This window comes from Pelodiscus sinensis, chromosome 4, assembly GCF_052426305.1.
Source record: "Pelodiscus sinensis isolate ZL-2025 chromosome 4, ASM5242630v1, whole genome shotgun sequence".
NCBI lineage: Eukaryota > Metazoa > Chordata > Testudines > Trionychidae > Pelodiscus > Pelodiscus sinensis.
This window is the reverse complement of record NC_143055.1, coordinates 70,868,921-70,890,652: the sequence shown is the minus strand read 5'-3', so window position 1 is coordinate 70,890,652 and position 21,732 is coordinate 70,868,921. Positions and strand designations below refer to the sequence as shown.

The following is a 21,732-nucleotide window of genomic DNA, read 5'->3' as shown; positions in this document are numbered from 1 at the left end:
AACTACTTGCCATACAGCTTATTCATGCACTGGTTTTGCTCTACCTAACCAGAAGCTCTGTTTGAAAAGCATTTTTTTATGTTTCCCAAGGGAGAGGGTTAACTGCATTGAATGCTGTTCTTTAAAATGTATGGAAACTTTATCTTGCTTTCTATTAGAGGAGCGCTTTTAAGGGAGACCCATGAGCAATGAAGTGAGCAAAACATACTGGCTTCTTTATCATCTATTGGGTTGGGAGAGAGCCTGAGCCTATTGATCATGTTTCTTGTAGTTGCACAAGTAATGTTACGGCTGGCAAATTGAGAGACTGTGCAACCAGTTCTATATAACGTGGATAAGATAGAGAGAATAAAGAATGGAAAAGTATCTCTAATTTAGAAATCTATTAATCCAACCTTTAAAGTCTGATGTTAATACCCTTATATGGCAAAGCAGCAAATAAATCATATGCTGCTAGTGGAACAATTCAGACCAGCAGAAGAGGGCTGCTTGACATACTGACAAATTAATTAGTGAAATAACTTGAGATGTTGATAATGTCTGCTACTTTGACTTCAGGGTAAGATGTTCCAGTCCCTGGCAGGAAGTTGTACAAAAACATTCAATTTAATTACCTGTCAGAAGGGGGGAGAGGGGAATGCTCAGTTTCTGGGTGTTCACAGGGTTTTTTACATGCAGTAACTTTAGTTAGTTGAAAATGCTATATGTGGCAGCTGTCCTTATTTTATCTATGTTAGAAGTTAATACTATAGCTACTGTTTTAAACTTCTGTGATAATCATTACATGGATACACAAAAATTCTGTGTGGAAGAATGAAGGAATTCTTCAATAAAGTGCATGTGTTTCATTCTTCTATGAAATCCAGGTTTAAACAATGTGCAATATACCTACAGTAACTTTAACTTGAAAATAGCTGAGCATGCACCTCTGCCCAGTTTTATGATTGCAGTTTCTCATTCTCTACATCTATACATCATTCTGTATGTTACATTTAACTTGGAAGTGGGCAGCACAATTGTTGATAGCAGCAACTATGAAATGGGTGTTGATTGGTATTGCTATTGTGGCCAAAATATTCTAGGTGCTTTATAAACAGAAGAGAGAAGTACCCCAAAGATCATGCAGTGTAAAAAGATAGATAGCTGTAGAATGGTGAAAGGAACAGAGTGAATTGGACAAGTAAAGTGATCTAAGTAATGATAGCTATCTTATTAGCTATACTTCTTGCTTTTTTAAAAAGTTAAACACTGTACTTCTCTTCTTCCAACCAGTTACCTTCTACCCATCGCAGTTAGTTTATAACACAAAATATTCTGCAGTATGCTAACGGTTGTAACCAGAGAGACAGTACATAACTATTAGTGGTTTTCTCTTGTGTATTCCTAGCTTATTTTTACTAGCCAGTCATGAACCATTCCTGCATAAAGTTCAAAACTGCATGAGGTCTAAAGTCTGCAACTTTTTCTTTTGACTTTTAATGATGCTTGAGTGTGTGTCCCATTTCTGTTAATAGTTTCCTCGAGACCACAATGAGTGAAACAATGTTACATTGTGGGTATATGTATGGATCATCCTCCCTCACGTAAATGATACAGGTACACACAAAGCCAAGAACACGTATGTGTGTGTGTGTGTGTATGTGTGTGTTTTGGGGGAGGGAGGATTTTCAAGTGCTCCAACTGGATTATTTCTTAAATAAATTCAGCAGGAGAATGTTATGAGAAATGGAGGAAAAAAAGTTTTATAGCCATGAGGTAATTGCATCCTATTACAGTTAAGGTTTATTATTTGTTTCCATCATAATCCCCTTTCCTCAGTCATTTGCAACTTTCTGAAACTTTCAGCTTTTGGGCTGAAGTAATTTTGTTTTAGGTTATTTTTAAGTTTGCAAAAAGTAAGTTCACCTGTTTTTTGAGGAGGAAAGATAAAATAGTTCAAGAAAATCTAAATTTTTGTAAACAGCTTTGCAGCTTGAAATTCTTTGTTTGTGACATCCTCATTGTGGGCGTGTATCTAGCCTTTGCAGCGCTTTACAGGAGGCCCCATGGTCCTGCTATAGTCTGCTGCTTTCTAGGAATGTGAAGGACTAGTCGACTATCCAATAAGCAAATGTTTATCGGATAGTCAACAAGCTTGTGAACTAGTCGCTCTCCCCACTCCCCCCGTGCCTTTTACTGATACTATGAGAGAGAGGCAGCAAGGGATGGGAGGAAAGAAGCGGGTACTTCAAAACGGTAGTGCCATGTGGAGCCTGGGGCTGGAGCTCAGGCTCCACATGGTACTGCTGCTTTGAAATCCTGGGAGGAGCCTGACATCAGGCTCCCATGGCGGCATTTCAAAGTGGCAGCACTTCATGGAGCCCGAGGTGAGGCTAGGCCAGGAGTCCCTAGATGACCCCGGGATCCACATGGTACTTTCGTCTTTAAAGTGTAGCAACAGCCCTGTTGAATAGTCGATACAAAATGCATCGACTATTCAGTTAGTCAATTACCTACAATTTAACATCCCTACTGCTTCCTGGAGTAATGTGGGAAGAACAGAATATTGAAGGCAGGTCTGACTAGAGGGGGAATCTCTGAAGCGGATATTTGAAAACCATAGAAACCCTAGTCTTCCAAGGGCTAGAGAAGCTAAACAGTGGCTAATAAGGGCCCTACTGGCCCGGGTTAAAGGAGCAGGAGAGAGGCTTAACAGTGCAGTTCTTGGCTGGGAGCAAAGGAGTGGACAAGGTGCTCCTCTTTGGCCAAAGGAGTTCAGCAATCAGAAAGACTCTATGGCTGACTGAACTTACATAGCCGGAAATGGCGATGGAAGGACCTGAAGATGTAGGCCTGGAGATGAAAGGGCCCAGTAGGAAAAGGCCCCTGGAAAAAGCAGCAGAAGAATGAAGTTGAGCATTAAGTGGTTGCTGTTCATAGAGTTCATAAGTTGGAGTACTGTCCAGAAGAAGGGCCAGATTCTCCCACCTAGCACTGGTAAACTGGTATGAACACAAAAAAGGTGACTGACTTCAGCTGGAAGCCTGTAAAAAGGACTGAGTTTAAGAGCCCCAAGACTGAAGACCCTGCTGAGGACCGTGACTCTCTTTATTTACTGGACTCTTAATACTCTCAACAAATTTTGTGGCATGGCTGGAGGACCAAGCCACTGAAGATGCTTCAAAATCAGCAGACAGTCTTCAGGAGGCACCAAAGGAGAGAAATTGACTCTGGTATAACACCCAGACTCTCACAGATGCTCAATAATTAAAGGTCTGTCTCAGAGGTGCTAGTCTGTAACAGAAAAAAACCTTAAAAACAATAATAGTCCTGTAGCACCTTATAGACTAATCAAAAATACATGTAGATAGTATCGTAAGTTTTCATGAGCACAACCCACTTCTTCAGATGAAAAATACAGAGCAAGAGCTGCAGGTGGGGCTGAGACAGACTGGTGCTAGCAGAACTCAAGATAGCATGTTAAAAATAGCTATGTGGATGTTCTGGCTCAGGCAGCAGCTTGGATTGTCAATCACACTCAACCCTCTGGATCTGAGCTTGGGTGGCTAGCCCAAGTCTCTGCTGACTAGCATGCTAGCTTGATGATTCAATCCCTGCTAGTGCAAATTTTACTCCCAGCTGCTGTGCAGACATACCCTACATCATCTGGTAGAGTTTTTGTTCCCTGCTCTAATCATTGCCCAAACCCACAAGAAGTTCTGAAGGTGCCCACATAAACACTTCTCTTGAAAATACATAGTAATGCATGAACACACATTTGCACAACTGACATTTTTTTCCAAGCACATTCTTATGAATAAAACTTCACACACAGTTTTATGTAAAGAAAATAAGTCACAAATACAGACAAAACAAGTTGCTTTAAATTTGAATTAATATCTGTAAATATTATTTAGCCTACTTGTGAGTCACATTACTGCTTATAAAAGTAATGGATTTAGACTGCTGACTTGAGTCAAATATAGAGCAGAAAACTCTGTACAAGGTTTTACATGCACTTCTTCCAAATTAAGGATATTAAATTGCAGTTAATTTACCAGTCGACTAGTCGATAGGCACTTCTGCATTCCTCCTTTGAAATGAACAAGGACATTTTGTACATTTCAAAGGAGGAATGTGGAACATTGTGTGCAGCCTTGGGCCAGTGGGAAGTCCTGCTGACTCCAGGCTGCACAGGAGCGTGCCAGCTTTGAAATGTACAAGAGTCCTCAATGGGGGCTCTTGTGCATTTCAAAGCAGCAGGGCAGCATGGAGTCCGGTCCCCCGCTGACCCTGGACTCCATGTTGCGTTGCCTATTTGAAATGCTGTGCGGAGCCCGGGGTGAGCTGGGGAGTCCCCAGCTGACTCCAGGCGGCGCTGCTGATTTGAGACGCCGCCTCAGTGTTTCAAAGGGGAAGCACTCACAGCTGAGCCAGGGATCGGCTATGAGGTGCTGCCCCTTTGAACGCCACGTTGGTGTTTCAAAGAGGCAGCTCTGCACAGCTGAGCCGGGCTCAGCTGTGTGGTGCTGCCCTTGGAAGTACCCCTTCCCTCCCTCCATTTCCCCCCCCCCCTTTGCTGCCTCTGTCTGATAGAGGCAGCAAGGGGTTGGGGGAATCGACTAGTCAACTAGTCTTTAACATCCTTATTCCAAATGTATGCTTAGTTTAATTCACACTTACATCTTTTCAGCACTTGAGCAGACCATGCAGATTAGGGTCATTTTGGTGATTTTTGTAATGTGGTCAAATAAGGGCAAGAACAGACAGTTGTTTTCTAAGACAGGATTTCTTCCTCAAGAGGGGAAAGGTTTTGTTATCCCCTGGGACATCACTCACCCCTCTCCCTTGCTTGAAAGGTGTTTATGCTGTAGGTGATATGTTCTGAGTTGCTGCATAGTCCACTCTTGAGCCACTTTTTAGTCTAAGAAATAAAATAGTCTTCCAGACAGAGGACTGGACCAAAAGAGAGAATCTTTCACTTATATTTTTTTTTCTCCATGTCAGGAGGCTAGAATCTCTTTGTCAGTAATAAAAGAATGATCTGCCGCCTCCTTCTTCCTGAATGAATAACAGCTGCACAGTTTCCTCCTGTTCTGCAGGATAACTGTTAAAACTGGATTAAAGTATGATACCTAAAACATTTGCCACTGTGCTGTGAATAGATCAGCTTTCACAATGAGTCATTTCTTTATCTCTAATCTTCTCATGTTATAAATGCACCCATGAGACTTGGAGCCAGATTCATCAAAAAGAAAATTGGTAGATATTAGACTTTTTTTAAAACATGTTAAACTCTTCAAGTAAGTAATACATATTTTAATGATTACAAAGGTCTAGAAAACACACATTCAGTCAAGGTCACCTGCAAAAATTAATATCCTCCAAGAGGGACTGATTAGCAGGGGACTTGAACTTGAACTCTTATAACAAATACAGGCAGTCCCCGGGTAACGTACAAGATAGGGACTGTAGGTTTGTTCTTAAGTTGAATCTGTATGTAAGTCGGAACTGGTGTCAGCCGCTGCTGAAACTGATCCGTTTCAACCGCGGCTGAATCTGGACGCCAGTTCTGACTTACATACAGATTCAACTTAAGAAACCCAGGCGTCCCCAAGTCAGCTGCTGCTGAAACTGATCAGCGGCTGATTCCAGGAAGCCTGGGGCAGAGCAACTCTGCCTCGGGCTTCCTGTAGTCAGCCGCTGGTCAGTTTCAGCAGCGGCTGACTTGGGGACGCTTGGGGCAGAGCAGCTGGGGTGCTGCTGGGTTGCTCCAGTAGCGCGGCTCCTCCTCGGCGCTACTGGAGCAACCCAGCAGCACCCCAGCTGCTCTGCCCCAGGCGTCCCCAAGTCAGCCGCTGCTGAAATTGACCAGCAGTGGCTGAATCAGGACGCCTGGGGCAGAGCAGCTGGGGTGCTGCCGGGTTGGTCCGGAGCAGCGCTGCGGGAGCAACCCGGCAGCCCCCAGCTGCTCTACCCCAGGGGTAGGCAAGAAAAGCCTGGTCTGCTGGGGGGCACAAGCTGCACCCCCTCCCCCCCCCCCCAGCAGACCAGGGAGACGGGGGTGACGGGACCGCCCAAGTCCTCCACGGCTTTGCTCCGTCTCCCTGGTCTGCTGACCTGGGAGACACGGAGCAAAGCCACAGAGCACGCGGGCAGCGGGACAGTCCAGGCACATCACGGCTGTCCCACTGCTGGTGTGCTCCGAGGCTTTGCTCCCCATCTCCCTGGTCTGCTGGTCAGACCAGGGAGACGGGGAGCAAAGCCTTAGAGCACGCCCGCAGCGGGACAGCCTGGGTGCGCTTGAGCTGTCCCCCTGCGGGCGTGCTCCGTGGATTTGCTCCCCGTCTCCCTGGTCTGATGGTCAGACCAGGGAGACGGGGAGCAAAGCCTTAGAGCACGCCTGCAGTGGGACAGCCTGGGCGTGCTTGAGCTGTTGCCCTGCAGGCGTGCTCCAAGGCTTTGCTCCCCGTCTCCCTGCAGACCAGGGAGACGGGGAGCAGCTTTTCTCGCCCCGGAGGATGGGGGCGGCAGACCGCGGCGCATCTGGGCGTCCCCCCACTCCCGTCCTCTGGGGCGAGAAAAGCCCCGTTCGTAACTGCGGCTCTGACGTAAGTCGGATCCACGTAACTCGGGGACTTCCTGTACACTAATCCCTGCATGACACTAGTTTCTCAATAACTTTCTTTGGGCATCCCAATAATTCTGTCTTTACTATGGACCATTTTTCATCTCTGTTATCTAGTGTAAAATCATCTCTGTTATCTAGTGTTAATTTATTTTCAATGTTAGTATATGGTAATTAATTATTGTTTGGAAAGCAAAACTTATTTTCTTTTCGTGACTTCAGTTAATTTGAGGCATAAAGAAAACTTAACTTACAGATATTCTATCAGTCAGTAAGGTCACACATTTCTCTTAGACTTTTATTTTATACGTATGTTAGGGATGTGAATATTTAACCGGTTAACTGGGTGAAGCTTTCTGGTTACGGTTACCCAATGGAGGCTGAAGCAGGGTAGAGGGCTGCTTGAGCTCAGCTAGAGCGGCCCCACCACTCGTCCCATTTAATTGGTTAACCGGTTAAACAGAACATTTAACTGGCTAACCAATTGAACAGGATTTTACATTCCCAATGCATGTAGACAGTTGCACAAACTATCTAGAATATGATTCATTGTGTTTTGGAATGCTTGCTTACATAAGAAATTTTACTAAAATAGAATGGTCTTATCAGACTATTCTGTTACTGGGTCTTATCTATATGGTATGTTTCCATAGACATACAGAGTGAACTTTTGCTCTGATATAAAAATCTATGCAAAATGATACTAGTTAGTTCCACTTTTGATTTTAGTAGAATTACACACCTCACAGTTCTCATCCACCACCACAACAATGTAGGTAAGTTATATATTTTTTTTAAAAAAGGACGACAACATTCTGGGCCAAACCTGTTGTTGTGTGTCTAATTTTAACTTAAAAGAGTAAATTTCAGATAGTGTAAGTGGGTATAGTTCCAAATGTTTTTTGCAGAAAAGGTTTGGATTAGCCATATGTTTAAATGCTTTGATTCAGGCCTGTGTGCCTCAGAATGATAATTTTATAATTATAACTAAAAGTTTAAATACTTGAGAAAATTTTCAAATTAAAGGAGGTGGGCATTAGGGATGTAAAATACTGTTTAATTAGTTAACTGTTAAACATCTTGTTTACCAGTTAATCAATGAAATGTGATGAGTGGCTGGCCCGAATAGAGGCTGCTCCGGTAGGGCTGGATTACACCCCACCCGTGGTGGGCCCCTTACGGCTGAAGCAGCTCCAGTCTGCATGGGTTAACCGTAATTGGTAAGTCTCACCCGTTAATTGTGAGGCTAACCAGTTAACCTTTAACATCCCCAATGGGCATATAAATGAGTTTGTATGTGTCAGTATTACAGAGAAAAACCTGAAAATACGGATCCTGAAAATCTCAACTTAGGGGCAAATAAAACCCCCAGTTTTAATATTTTAGTTCATGTGTATTCTAAGCCAATCACATAGTCTTTTGGGTGGACTCATTATTTCTGAATGCTCCGCATTTGCAAAACTGCTCTTCCATGATATCAGATTTTCCCCTCTAAACGTGAGTAGACTAATGAAGACCTGCTGTGGAGTTCCTGCAACCTGCTCTGCTTAGTACATTGGGCACTGTAATGCTTCTATATCAACTGGTCCTATCTTTTACCTTTCCTCCCCTTCTGTGCTTCATGCTACTGCCAGGGAACAGAATTCTCTTGAAAAAATTTCATAATTTTTATGAGGAAATTACAAAATAGGAGTTTATCCGGTATAATGGAATGACTGACTACATCGCTAAGGAATACTACATTGTTTCTATTTAGTGTTTATTGCTGGCCATACTTAACACCACTAAGTATAAAATTACTTCTTAATTAACATCTTATCTCTCTTCACATGTTGTACTGGTCATGGTATCCTATTATAATTTTTCCCTCAGGATAAGTCTTTAAATTTCATTTCAGCTGCCATGTTAAATTACTTTTAAGAGTATGTGGAAAGGAAACCTTTCTTGTTCCTCAGTTACTTTTATTAAACACAGGTTACAGCAGGATTATGCATTAGAAGAAAGCTTGAACTGTTTTTCTTAAGGCCTTGGTAGTTGGTCAATCAGCATGCTGCTCAACTGTTAATATTCTTTCAGTCATTAAAATCCCAGACATACATGCATTTCTGCACACAGAGGATTGTCAGGACAGGAAGGAAAGAGGAATGAAGGAGATGGACAAATGGTATAAATGATTAACTCATACCATGATACGCATGATATATAAACTGATTCACAGCTAGGTCCTCTAATTCTTTTCTTTCAGGCTAGCATATGGTAGTAAAATTAGGGTGCTAAGGATAGCCATTAAAAAAGTTTGAGAGCAGTGAAGTGTGCACCACAGTCAAAATTCACTTTGCTGTCACTTGAAATACAGGCAGTCCCCGTGTTACGCGCATCTGACTTATGTCGGATCCGCAGTTACAAACGGGGCTTTTCTCGCCCCCGAGGACGCAAGCAGCAGGACGCCCAGATGCACTGCGGTCCCGCCACCTGCATCCTCCGGGGCAAGAAAAGCGGAGCCTCTTCCCCCCCCTCCCCCCCCCCCAGCAGACCAGGGAGACGCGGAGGATGCAGGCGGGACCACCCAGGAAGCCCAGGGCAGCTAGTGCGTCCCCCCCCCCCAGCAGACCAGGCTTTTCTCACCGACGACGCCTGGGGTAGCGCCGCTCCTCGGCACTACGGGACCAACCCGGCAGCACCCCAGCTACTCTGCCCCAGGCGTCCCCAAGTCAGCTGCTGCTGAAACTGACCAGCGGCTGACTACAGGAAGCCCAGGGCAGAGCAACACAAGAGAACACAGAAGCCCACAAGAGAACTTCAAAACTTTGCCTCTATAGGCACTGGTTACAAAAACTTCCCCTCCCAAAATCCTAACACACAGATTTTGGGGAATTGGCTGCCACCATCAAGTGCTTTTTGATCTCTAAAAAAACCCAGGGGTGAACACTTGAAACCCCCTGCCCCCCAAGGGTACCTCAAGCTCTTTTGCCCCCCAAAAAAGCACTTGGAAAAAGAAAAGAGAAACAAGCTTCAGTCTCTGGTACATAGGCGTGCGCAGCACATTTCATTAGGGTCATCTTCGTGCATGCAGGTCTTAGGACTTTATCCATGTTTTATAATATGCGAAACATCTTTCTCATACTTCTGAAAGGCTAAGGGATCCATCCTACTTGTGCTGCTTCATGTGAGCTGAACTGCCACATATCTAATTCATTGCAAGAAAAATAAACACTTTAGTGAGGCATTTATTCAACAGACTTAATTTTCACCTCTTCCCTGAGGTGAATTCAGGCCTGTTCATCAAGCATTATATTTAAGATGGTGGAGCCAATTTTGTATTGAATTGTTTACTAATGTGTTTTGATCTTCTGGTTTCAGCTACTGTAATGAGGCAGTGTCTGATGTGGCAGTTGGGATTCATGTTCTCCTTTCTAATGATGGGTCATGATAGTGACTTCCTACAAATGGTCTAGTAGCACTTTATAGACTAACCAGTGTTCCATGCAAGCTGGCTGCTTGGGCGGACACCCAGAAAGGAATCAAATGCTGTCCAGCTAATTAGCAGAGCAACCATAGCTGGCAGCATGTGTTTCCATCATTGGTGCCCATAACAAAATTTATTTTGTTCATGGATGGGAAAAAAATAGGGGGAACATTGCTCTTAATCTCAACTAGAAGTCAGAATACAAAAAGATTTATTTGCAATAACTCCCACTGAGGTCACTAGTTGCTAGCCACATAAATCTCTTGTATCCGGGAAAGAAAGAAAACCGGGTCCTCCCCTTCTCCATTCCCCCCCCCCCTCTTTTTAAAGGACTTTGTGGAAACCTCACTGGATAAGTCTCCCTGATAACATAATTTTTAACAGACATTTTTATGAACATAGGAATTATAGTACTATAAATATTTGGGATAAAAGGAAATTGGGTGACAGTAGAGACTCATTTGAAGTTTAAATCTGCACAAGACTAAAACTGGTCCTTGTCTGAGAAAATAATTAGGCTGTGAATGGAGCCTTTGCTTTGAAAGATGTTTCCAGAAAGGAAAAAAGGAAATGGAAAGAAGAATAGGATTGCTGTTAGGCTTCTGATTTCCCCATTTTTTTTACTGGGTCTTGGCTATAGTTATCAATCCAGAAATTCTGAGTTAGTCTTTCCTTCCTCTATATTATCAAACTCTTCACCTATAGAAAAGGTGGCCAAAGCCTAGGATTCTGGAAGATGTAGTAATTGAAGTTCTTCACACAGAATAGGAAGGTGTTGGGGGGTGGGAGAACAGAAATGTTGTTAATTGCAACTGAACTGACAGGATGAACTTGTCCCCAGACCAAATAATTGTAAAACTAGGCCAAATGGGGCTATTGAGTAAACAAAAGGAAGTTTCTTTGCTGAAGCAATGCTGTGTGTGTGTGTGTGTGTGTGTGTGTATGTGTGTGTGTGTGTGTGTGTGTGTACACAGCTTTGAGCACAATAGGACACACAATAGGAGCTTGTTAGTCTTCAATTACAAAACAGAATGGTAGTTCCATTATCAACATTTCCTAGCCTTGAGGAATATTGTGTCTATTCATCTGCACAGGAGTCTTGTGTGCACAATTCTCATTAGTGTTAATGGGAGTTACCTCATGTGTTAATCCATTAGATATTGTGTGGAGAAGGCACCATTTTTACTCTAAGGTATAAAACAAAAATAAATGCAATCATTCAGCTCTAATGTTTTAGAAGCAAATTGTCCAAATATCTTTCTGTTTTGCTAATCATAGATGAAAAAGAAAACAAATTAATTTTATTCTATCCATTTGGCTAGAACGAAATAGGAATAGACCGTTCCATCCTAAATGACTTTATTTGATATTAACTTAAAAAACAACAAATGGTCTGGTAGCACTTTATAGTCTAACAAAACATGTAGATGGTATCATGAACTTTCATGGGTACAGCCCACTTCTTCAGATGACCGGACTTTTTATTTTTATTTGAGATGTCTGTGTCTGAATGAAGCATTACAAACTGTTCCTAACCCTGGATCACATTTTCTTAAAATTTAGGAAAAGCAACAGATAAGGTCTCTAATGCCCTGAAAACAAGAACAAGATGCCAACAGAGCAAAAAGTTTCAGATTGAAGTAATTAAGGGAAGATTAGAACTGCAGAAAAACACTAAGAAGTAGTTAAGAACTAAGAGGAAAATCTTTTCAAAGAGATTTTGAACCTTTTGTGGTTTGGAGTAGAAAATTCTGCGTTTTCTTTATATTGAAATAAATCAGGCTTTCGATGCATTTGCATAGTTGTATAATGAAAACAATCTATTTGTAAGAACGAATGCTAGAAGGGAGAGTATGCATGCTCTTGTATTGATAAACAAATCACTTTGGGGCCCTCCATAGCAAACTTCTGGGTGTTAAGGAAAGCAGTTAAGCTGTCAAGAGTGAATCATATCATTTGTATCCGAAGTGGAATCTCTAAGGTCATATGCTGGTAGGAACTTTAACATTCAAGACATGGGTTTGCTAGGTTGATTGCAAATTTGAGAACAAATATCAAATATTCTAGATGCAGGATTTGTAATGACACACAGGAATTTTCCTGCCTCTCTGTATGCTGCCTTAGAGTCTCAAAACGAGATTAAATTGAAACCGAATGTCAAAGTTCATATGGTACCAGAAGAGAAGTTTAATTGTATTTTGTAAGTATATGTGTTTATTAAGTATTCTTAGGTGCCTCACTGCCAGCTTGAGATAGACAACTTGCTAATATAAGGTATTTCTTGATACGTTACATGAAATGCAAAACCAAGCACTATATTTTCCTTATCCTTTATGTATATAGCTCTTCAGAGTTTGCAACAATTTTTCATGCCATTATCTTAGTGATAGATGCAAATCAACACTTTTTTCTTTTGTTTTCTGTTCCTGTTCATGTGTGAACTGCAGATGGTTCTGTGAAGGGAAAGAGTTGCAGAATTCCCCTGATATTCAGATCCACTGTGAAAGTGGAGGCCTCCATTCACTAGTCATAGCAGAAGCCTTTGAGGACGATACTGGACGTTACACTTGTCTGGCATCAAATTCTGTTGGCTCTGATAGTACTTCTGCAGAAGTGTTCATTGAAGGTAAGAAAAAGGGTAAAATGAAAATACTTGGACCCCTAAATCAGTTAGGCATTGCAGTGCTGAGCTTAGCAGTACTTAAATACCTTTACAAATCTGGGCCTACATTTCTTTGTCAAAAGGGATCTAGGCATATGGGAGCCAAAATCCCATTTTACAAATGAAGCTGACTTTAGATACTGCACATTAGGACTTTGTCTACACTGGCGCAATCTTGCACCAGAAATATGCAAATGAGGCTAAATGTGGAATATCACCGATCCTCATTTGCATATCTAAAGAGCCGCCAACATTGTGGAAGAGCCTCTTTCAGGAATAACAGCATTGCACAAGAGGGTTTTTCTTATGCAAGAAGGGGCAGTGTAGACGCTCCTTCTTGTGCAAGAGCCTCTTCCGCAAAAATGGCAGCTCATTAGCTATGCAAATGAGGCTCGGCGATATTCCACGCTTAGTCTCATTTGCATATTTTTGGCGCAAGATGGTGTAGACATAGCTTAGGTTTTGTTTATGATTTGTTGCTCAACTCACTTGCATTTCTGGGTCTATAAAAGTTCACAGAAAGTTCTAGACATTGACGGGAAGAATCGTATTGATTCTGATAAGCACTGGTGCACTAAAAGGGGAAATGGAAGAGAGACAGTCACCCTGGCACCTGCCTAGCAGATATAAGTGCTTCCATAGTTTTATAGGTCAAAGAACCACTTGATTGTACCCATTAACACCTGCTGGCATAATTGTGGCAGCTCAGCTCTGCCTATCTCCCAGTGCAGTTTAGAAACAGACACCCTGAATGCAGTACCTCCCAGGCCCAAATCAAATAAAAAAAATTGGGAGGAAGAGTGGAATGGGGACTCTCACAGATGCTGACATAGGGGAAGGATAGATGGTGGATGCTGGTGTGGGGAGGAGGGAGGAAATGGTGGGACAAAGGTGGGGGAGAGAATGAAGAAATCTGGAATGAGTGGGTGTATTCACAGATTCCATGGGGCTTGCTGGGAATCCCTGGAATAGAGGAATGGGAAGGGGCCATACAGGGTGCTTGGAGTGGGGGAAGGAGATGAAAGGCGCACCTGTCTATAGAAATAAGAAGCAACAAATAGTCTGAGCCTCTATTTAGGATTATTTTGGTATGAAAACCATTTTGACACTATAACCTTTTGAAGTGTCATGGGACAAACTTAGACTCCATTACTTTAAACTGAATAAACGCAGGGGACTGATCACAGATGTAATGTGACTCATTTGTTTGCAAATTAAGCAATTTTTAATTGAATGTACTAACATCAAACAAAAGAAATTCTGACGCACTAATGAATGCACTGAGAATCTGGCCTGCATGCTTTAAATATTTGCTCTTTAAAAATTTTAAGTGAGATTAAAATGCAGGCATTCCTAGAACTAAATACCAGCAATTCTTCTCATCTTTCTCTGGATTCAAAATTCTCATAGCTCAAGTATCATATTAGCCAACTGAAGTTAAGCTCTTTTGGAAACCCATTCAAAGGAGTTGTTAATTATGCCATATTTAAAGCCATAGTTGAGTTAGTTCAGTTTTTTCCTGTGAGCAACTAATGTTCTTTCAGCCATTTTCGGCATAATTTGTTTTATTGGGGGTTTTAGTTCATAAATGCAGCCTGTTACATTTTATCTATTTACAGCTAAATATATAAAAATAGATGCAAATGTAATATTAGTACTATTTTATCATTGTATAAGCATTTTTATTTTCAATATTCAGTACTTAAATTCAAAGGAACATCCCTATCCTTGTGAACATATTGTTTCCTCTAGATTTACAGCATTGGTGGGGATTCTGCATCCCGCAGGCAATATGTGGGCCTGTGGGACTCCACTTGCAGCCCGCGTACCCTTGCCTCATTGTTCCCCCACATGCCTCTCGCACTTTCGGGCACTAGATACCCTCACTTCACTCCTCCCTCCCTCCCACAGCTTGAATGCCTGAATCAGCTGTTTGGGAATAGAGCACAATTCAACGGATTCATGGCAATCTGAAAGTACGGGAAGAGAAGGGGAAGAGTAGGATGCGCAGGGCCTCAGTTCACAAAAGGTGCATCGGGGAGACGGGGTGCCCGGGCTGTAGGTGGAACTCCAGTGGGCTGCAGGTCACCCACCTATGCAGCCCACTCACCATTCTTGGTTGCCCATTGCTGATCTAGAGCTTTTATTCTTCATTAAGATGCATTAGCATCATAAATGATCTGGAGAAAGGGGTAAGCAGTGAGGTAGTAAAGTTTGCAGATGATACAAAACTGTTTAGGATAGTCAAGACAGAAGCAGACTGTGAGGGACTCCAAGAAGATCTCACCAAACTGAGTGATTGGGCAACAAAATAGAAAATGAAATTTAATGTGGATAAGTGTAAAGTAATGCACATCGGGGGGAAAAGTAACCCCAACTATACGTACAGTATGATGGGAGCTAATTTGGCTACGACAAATCAGGAAAGAGATCTTGGAGTTATCGTGGACAGTTCTCTGAAAACTTCCACACAGTGTGCAGCGGCGGTCAAAAAGGCAAATAGGATGCTAGGAATTATTAGGAAAGGGATAGAAAATAAGACACAGAATATCTTACTGCCCCTGTATAAAACTATGGTATGCCCACATCTTGAATACTGTGTACAGATGTGGTCTCCTCACCTCAAAAAAGATATTTTGGCCTTGGAAAGGGTTCAGAAAAGGGCAACTAAAATGATTAGGGGTTTGGAACGGGTCCCATATGAGGAGAGGCTAAAGCGACTGGGACTTTTCAGTTTAGAAAAGAGGAGACTGAGGGGGGATATGATAGAGATATATAAAATCATGAGTGGTGTGGAGAGGGTGGATAAAGAAAAGTTATTTATTAGTTCCCTAAATAGAAGAACTAGAGGACACCAAATGAAATTAATGGGGAGCAGGTTTAAAACTAATAAGCGAAAGTTCTTCACACAGCGTGTAGTCAACCTGTGGAACTCCTTGCCAGAGGAGGCTGTGAAGGCTAGGACTATAATAGAGTTTAAAGAGACGCTAGATAATTTCATGGAGGTTAGGTCCATAAAAGGCTATTAGCCAGGGGATAAAATGGTGTCCTTGGCCTCTGTTTGTTTGTCAGAGGCTGGAGAGGGATGGCAGGAGACAAATCGCTTGATCATTGTCTTCAGTCCACCCTCTCTGGGGCACCTGGTGCTGGCCACTGTCGGTAGACGGGATACTGGGCTAGATGGACCTTTGGTCTGACCCAGTATGGCCGTTCTTATGTTCTTATGTACATTTAATGTACCCATTCCTCAAACAGTTTTCTCTCTAAAGCCCCACCAAAGACCACTTTTTCCTTCATTTATGGATAGCCATGAGAAACTTCCATGTCAACTCAACTTTAAGGGTGGCAACCATGCTGATAAAGTTCACTGCAGCGCTTGTCAGACAGCTGCTGCGTCTGCTAACTTCTTCTCAAAGTCTTTTCTTGTTAAGAATCACAAAAAGGAGTCAGGGAGAATAGCTCATCTACTCACTGTTTTTTTCCCCCCACAAATTAGCCCTAATTTCTGATACACTGATTTTTGGTTCATTAATTTCTGGCCCCATATTTTTCTTGTTTACCGGACATGATATCTTAAAGCAATCCTTCCTTGACTTACATTAATTTAATCTTTCCTTTCCCTTTTGCACCTTTCTTCATCAATTTATTGCTTTATTTTATTGTGATTATTTTTATAAACTTTCGTTCACTTTTCACAGCTGAGCTCAGAAGTAGGGTAAATTTGTAGGTTCAGTTATTACAACACACCTATTTCCTAACTTTTATAGTCTAGCAACACTGAATATAGACAGAATCATGCAGATATATAAATATTCATCCTTTCCCCAGAAGCCAGTCTTTGCAATAAGCAGCTACTTTGTAGAACATGATTTTATCAAACACAAGTTTCTGAGGCTAGGTTCAGAATAAGCAAGAACAGTTTTTCATTCTCATGCATCTCTAAAGAAGAAACCCCTTCTCCCTTCCTCCCCCCTCTCCTCCTGCCACTCTCCTCTCCTCTCCTTACCAAGTGTCTTGTAAATGTGGCTCTGAATAAAATTATTTTTTTGAAATGTCAGTTTCTGGGTTTTTGTTGTTGTTTTTTTTTTTTTTTTAAAGCACATGAAAAAAGTTTTATTCCCATGTTCAATATGTTCTGGGATACATAGATTATATCAAAACTCTCAGTTGCACAGAATGCCTGGATTTAAATTTGGAGTATGATAAATGGCAGACATCAAAATTTGAACCTTAATTCTGGTATTTTTCAAAGCATTAAATTTCTTTCAAAGTCACCATTAATAAAGAACTAAGACCCCTGGTTATTATGTGCACAGTCTCATGCAATCATTAATGAAGGGGGTAAATGGGAATGAAAGACAGCATTTTACTTCTCAGAAGGTTGCAGGGTCCTCAGCAATAGATTGATGATTATAATGCATGCAGGTGAATATAAATAGCCTCTGAACTGAGAAAGTAATGTGCGACCAGTTTAGCATGCAAATGTTATCCTATACTGAGTTACAGTTAAGGTTAAAGTTTATCTATAAATGTATTGGCCACACCTGTTCACTTAAACCAGCAAGTGGATAAGCCTGTTTGCTACTCTGTAACAAGTATAAGTATGTAGCTATAGAAGGGTGATGTCATTTCTATAAATATTTGTATATTTACTAGTGTAAAGCCTTACTTGACAGACAGATGAAAGCTTAAAAAATCAACCTGATGCAACAGCACCACGTTGGGATATATGACCAGTTTATTTAAACATGCTTGTTACATTACCCAGGGTACAATCTGGACTGTTGAACAGCTGAGTCCCCTCAGTTCTCCAATCTGCAGTGCCTTTTACTCTTCTTCATTGTGAGAGCAACCCCTCCTGGTCTGCCCCCCCACAGCTTCCAGTAGATAAATGACACCCCAGATGTACTGTGTGGGTGATATAGCTAGCTAGCCACTCATGAATTATGTTAGAATGACACCAGCAAATTCCCAGCCCCAGACTTGTGTCCAGAAATCTACATCTCATATTGCCCAGTACCCTCTTAGACTTACTATGAGCTTGTATTTTTCCATCATTTCATTAATAGAAAATGATACATGAAGATCTTGTTTTCCCAGACATTTGAACCCAAACACACTGGTTTAGATAAAACAAGTTTATTAACTATGGAAATATTTTAAGTTATTACAAGCATTGAGGTATAAAAGTCAGAATAGGTTACAAAGAAATACAAGATAAAAAATAAACTAGTACCTAGCTTAACAAGATGCTTTAAATTCACTCAACAGGTTTCTGTCACCACATGCTTACAGAAGTCTGGCTGGTTTCCTTTCTGCCAGAAGCCCTTCCCCAATTCAGTGGTGCTTCCTTTGTCTTTTAGGTGGTGTTGATGCAGTGAATAGAGATGAGAGGGAAGAGATAAAATGAGGCATTTGCACCAATTTTTATAGCATTTCTCTTCTTTGAGAATCCTCTCCAGAAGGTGTTAAGGCAACAACCAGTCTTTTTTTGCCAACATGTACATTTTTCACTTACACTCTTTTTAATGCCAGAAAATAGCTGCTTAACTAGTTTGTGGTCCATTTGATTATGTTGACATGTAGCTGAGGTCATGGCTTGCCTGTTTTCTCTGGGGAACTGGTTTGGAGCTGTTTCCCCAAACTTGGAACATGTCTTAAACAGTAGAATTTTATAACTTTACATACAATATTGCCATACATTTTATTATGGCAAGAATGATTAGTAAATTATGAGAGTTTAACTGAAAACTCTCAAGGCACACTTTGTACAAAATTTATCATAGCCTTGTAAAAAAGGGTGAACCTGAAGGCACAGACTGTCACAATGCTTTACTGGGAATCTTGAATTAATGCTGATGTTTTACATTTTTTTAAAGCTCTCTATATGTTAGGTAATACAGTTTCTTTCATGTAAGATCAAATGCAGTCTCTGATGCAATCCAGGTCTATGTATTTCCACATCTTGGCCCACAAAGACATTGAAAATGCCACACATCACCTTTTTAAACATACGTTGGTAGCACAGAAGGGTGATTTCTTCAGGACTCTTGTCTGTCATGCATATTAATTTAATAGTAGCACATAGCAGCAGCTTCCTTATATTTCTTATGTCTTAAATACCCTGTCCTAGAATTAATTAAAAATTCATCCCCTTAAACAAAGCAAAAACGACCCATGCTTGCCAATGGAAGGGGTGCGGGAAGCTGGGAGTGAGGGAGGGCAGCTGGTTTCAGCAAGATTACTGAACATGCTCAGTCCAATGAGCATTCTTAGGAGTAGCCAAGCAGCAAATCAGGGCAAGACGCATGTGACCCCATATGCCCTGCACGTGTTGCCTCTGCTCCAAATAGTTCCATGATGTTAAACCAGTAAGAAATTAATATGACTGATTAACTCCTCTTCTAAGGAAAAATAGTGTGTGTGTAGGTAGTCAATTTTTTTCCTGCTTAACTTGCATTAATGTGAAGGAATTAAAAACTCCAGGAAAAACAATTAACCTTTAATAATGTGTATCAGTACAGTTACCCCTCCCAAGCTGTTTAAAGATCATGAAGTCATGCCAAGTAAACAGAAACGCTACAGTTTTTTTTTGAAAAAATAATTTCTAGCTCTGCATTGAAATGATTTCACTTATAGTACATCCTATAAATTCATTTAATTTAAAGCTGTCAGAATAATACTAAATAAGTATAGTATTTTGAAATTAAACATAGTGGAGATCAGGGAAAGTGTGTAACAACACTAAATATACCCTCTTTCCTCGCAGGTGTCAGCTCAACAGATTCTGAGAGTGAAAGTTTAGTTTTCAAATCAAAATCTGGAGCTATGCCACAGTAAGTGTACTCAGTAATACCTATGGTAAGCAAATTTACTATGTAATTGTATAAGAATGGTAGCAACACTGTTCTGTATCTTTCCTAGCTGATGTTACTCCAAAAGATGAGGCGAACTCTGTTAATCAATGATCAAGATATGTTAAAGTACAATACCGGACCTTGATCCTGGGACTTGCTACATGCTGGTTTTATTGTAGGCTCAGAGCTATCAAAACAGAAAACCATTAGACCAATGGACATCTATCTAAAAGAAAATATGTTGATTTATAATGCATGCAGAAAATAGCAATAACCAGATCAACTTTGTTCTATTCACAGAGCATCAAGCAAAGGGAACTTTTTAAAACAACAAAATCAGTTTAACATATGGAAGAAAGTTTAATATGTGCTGGAAAATTACATATACATCTCTGTGACAAAGGGGTAAATAGTTGTATAGCTGAGCCAAATTTATATTTGGAAATACTTTTGCAATACTGTATTTGAATAAGCATATGGAAGGCATTCATGTAAAAGTATTTATAACGATCCCATTTTGATGTATCTGGAAATTAGGTAAAATTTTGAAAGTAAAAAAGCAAAATGAACAATTTTACAAGTCTGTGAGGTTTTACCCAAAACAAAATGCGGTTCCTTGCTCACCTGTATCAAATATTTCATAATTGAAGGTGTTTTTTTGGATGGTGCCAAAAGGAGAAAAGAAGGTTGGAGGTGTAGTGGTGAGAGTTTTTTCTGAAGCTTAAACAGGCAGTAATATATCTGTTTCTATTGTGAGAACTGTATCTTTATAAAAGGAAAAAAGAGAAACTTATTTTCTGGATGAAATCTTAGAATTTGCAAAGTATTTTAGAATACAAGAAGCCTTAAATTGTTTATGTTCAACACTTTCTTCTATCCTGGACATTCAGAATTTTATTTCATTGGTTTCTCTCATGGAAATAATCTCTGTCAAACATATTGGGTCACATCTCTTGTCCCTGACTAGTCTCTTTCTTTGATTAGGTAGAGAAAACATGCAGATTACGTCTACACTATGAGTTTTCTTGTCAAAAATATGCAAATGAGGAACTCATTTGCATGAGTCGTGATATCATTTGAATATTTTCTGCCCATCCATTTTTGTGCTGGGGTTTTTGTGCAAAAACAAGCATTGTGGACGTTTTCTTTTTGCGGAAAAAAACCCTTTTTCCACAAGATCCTCATGCCCCCAAAAAAGAGGTTTACCAATCTTGTGGGAAAAGGGGTTTTTGCACAAAAAGAAAACGTCCACACTGCTTGCTTTTGCGCAAAAACCCCAGCGCAAGATTGGATCCACAGAAAATATGCAAATGAGATCATGACTCATGCAAATGAGTCCCTCATTTGCATATTTTTTGCTGAGAACTCGTAGTGTAGACATAGCCGCAGTGTTACAAGTGTGGGCATCACTAAAGATCAGATCTGCCATCTGTGTCCATGCTAATTCTGAGCAGTCACCCTGAAGAAAATTGACTATTTGTGGAAAAGTGGATATTTATTCGTTGTGAGTAAGGGTGGCAGAGGCTGGAGCTAACTTTATGAAATCCTAGCACATACTAGCTGTGCACATTAAGAGGGTGTATCACTGACCCCTTCCCTCTCTCCTCCCGATTGATTGATTGATTGATTTTAAAATACAGTCAGGACTTCCCTGGTCTAGCACCTTTGGGACCTAAGTGGTCCTGGATTGCTATAGGCCTGCTGCTCCCAGCCCTGCAGGGGTTGTGCTTCCCAGTGCACTGACCTTGCTGGAGTTGCGCTCTTGCATTTGGCTCAGGCTGCACTCCCTGACTCCAGTCCAGGCTGGCTGCAGCACGGCTACTCTCCCTGCTTTGCTGGCCGTGGCCAGGGCAGTGCTGTCAGCCTTCCGCTTACCAGGGCTGTTTTCTTGATCACTGGCACTGCTTCCTCCTGCTGGGTGGGGCTGCACTCCCTGCTGTGCTGGCCCTGCTGCTGCCGGGGCTGCGCTTCCAGGCAGGGCTGTGCTCCTCATTATGCTGGTCCCATGCTCCCTACCACCAGCCCAGCCCCTGAACCTGGTCAGCCAGGTTCTGGACCAGCAATATCCATGGTCTTTCCAGACCACAGATGTAGTTGGACCAGAGTGTCCTGGATTTTAGAGGTTCAACCTGTAATTTTC

The 21,732-nt window shown here is 41.4% G+C and overlaps 1 protein-coding gene across 3 annotated transcripts in view; it reads left to right on the top strand.

Annotated features, from left to right (window-relative positions):
- The window catches only part of PALLD (palladin, cytoskeletal associated protein), a 321,744-nt gene that overhangs the window by 110,130 nt on the left and 189,882 nt on the right, over window positions 1–21,732 (top strand). For all 3 annotated transcript variants that reach the window (XM_075931129.2, XM_075931128.2, XM_014574906.4), the window contains exons 3-4: window positions 12,521–12,699; window positions 19,505–19,571. In XM_075931129.2, the coding sequence (XP_075787244.1) occupies window positions 12,521–12,699; window positions 19,505–19,571 (246 nt within the window). The remainder of the gene's footprint in view (window positions 1–12,520; window positions 12,700–19,504; window positions 19,572–21,732) is intronic.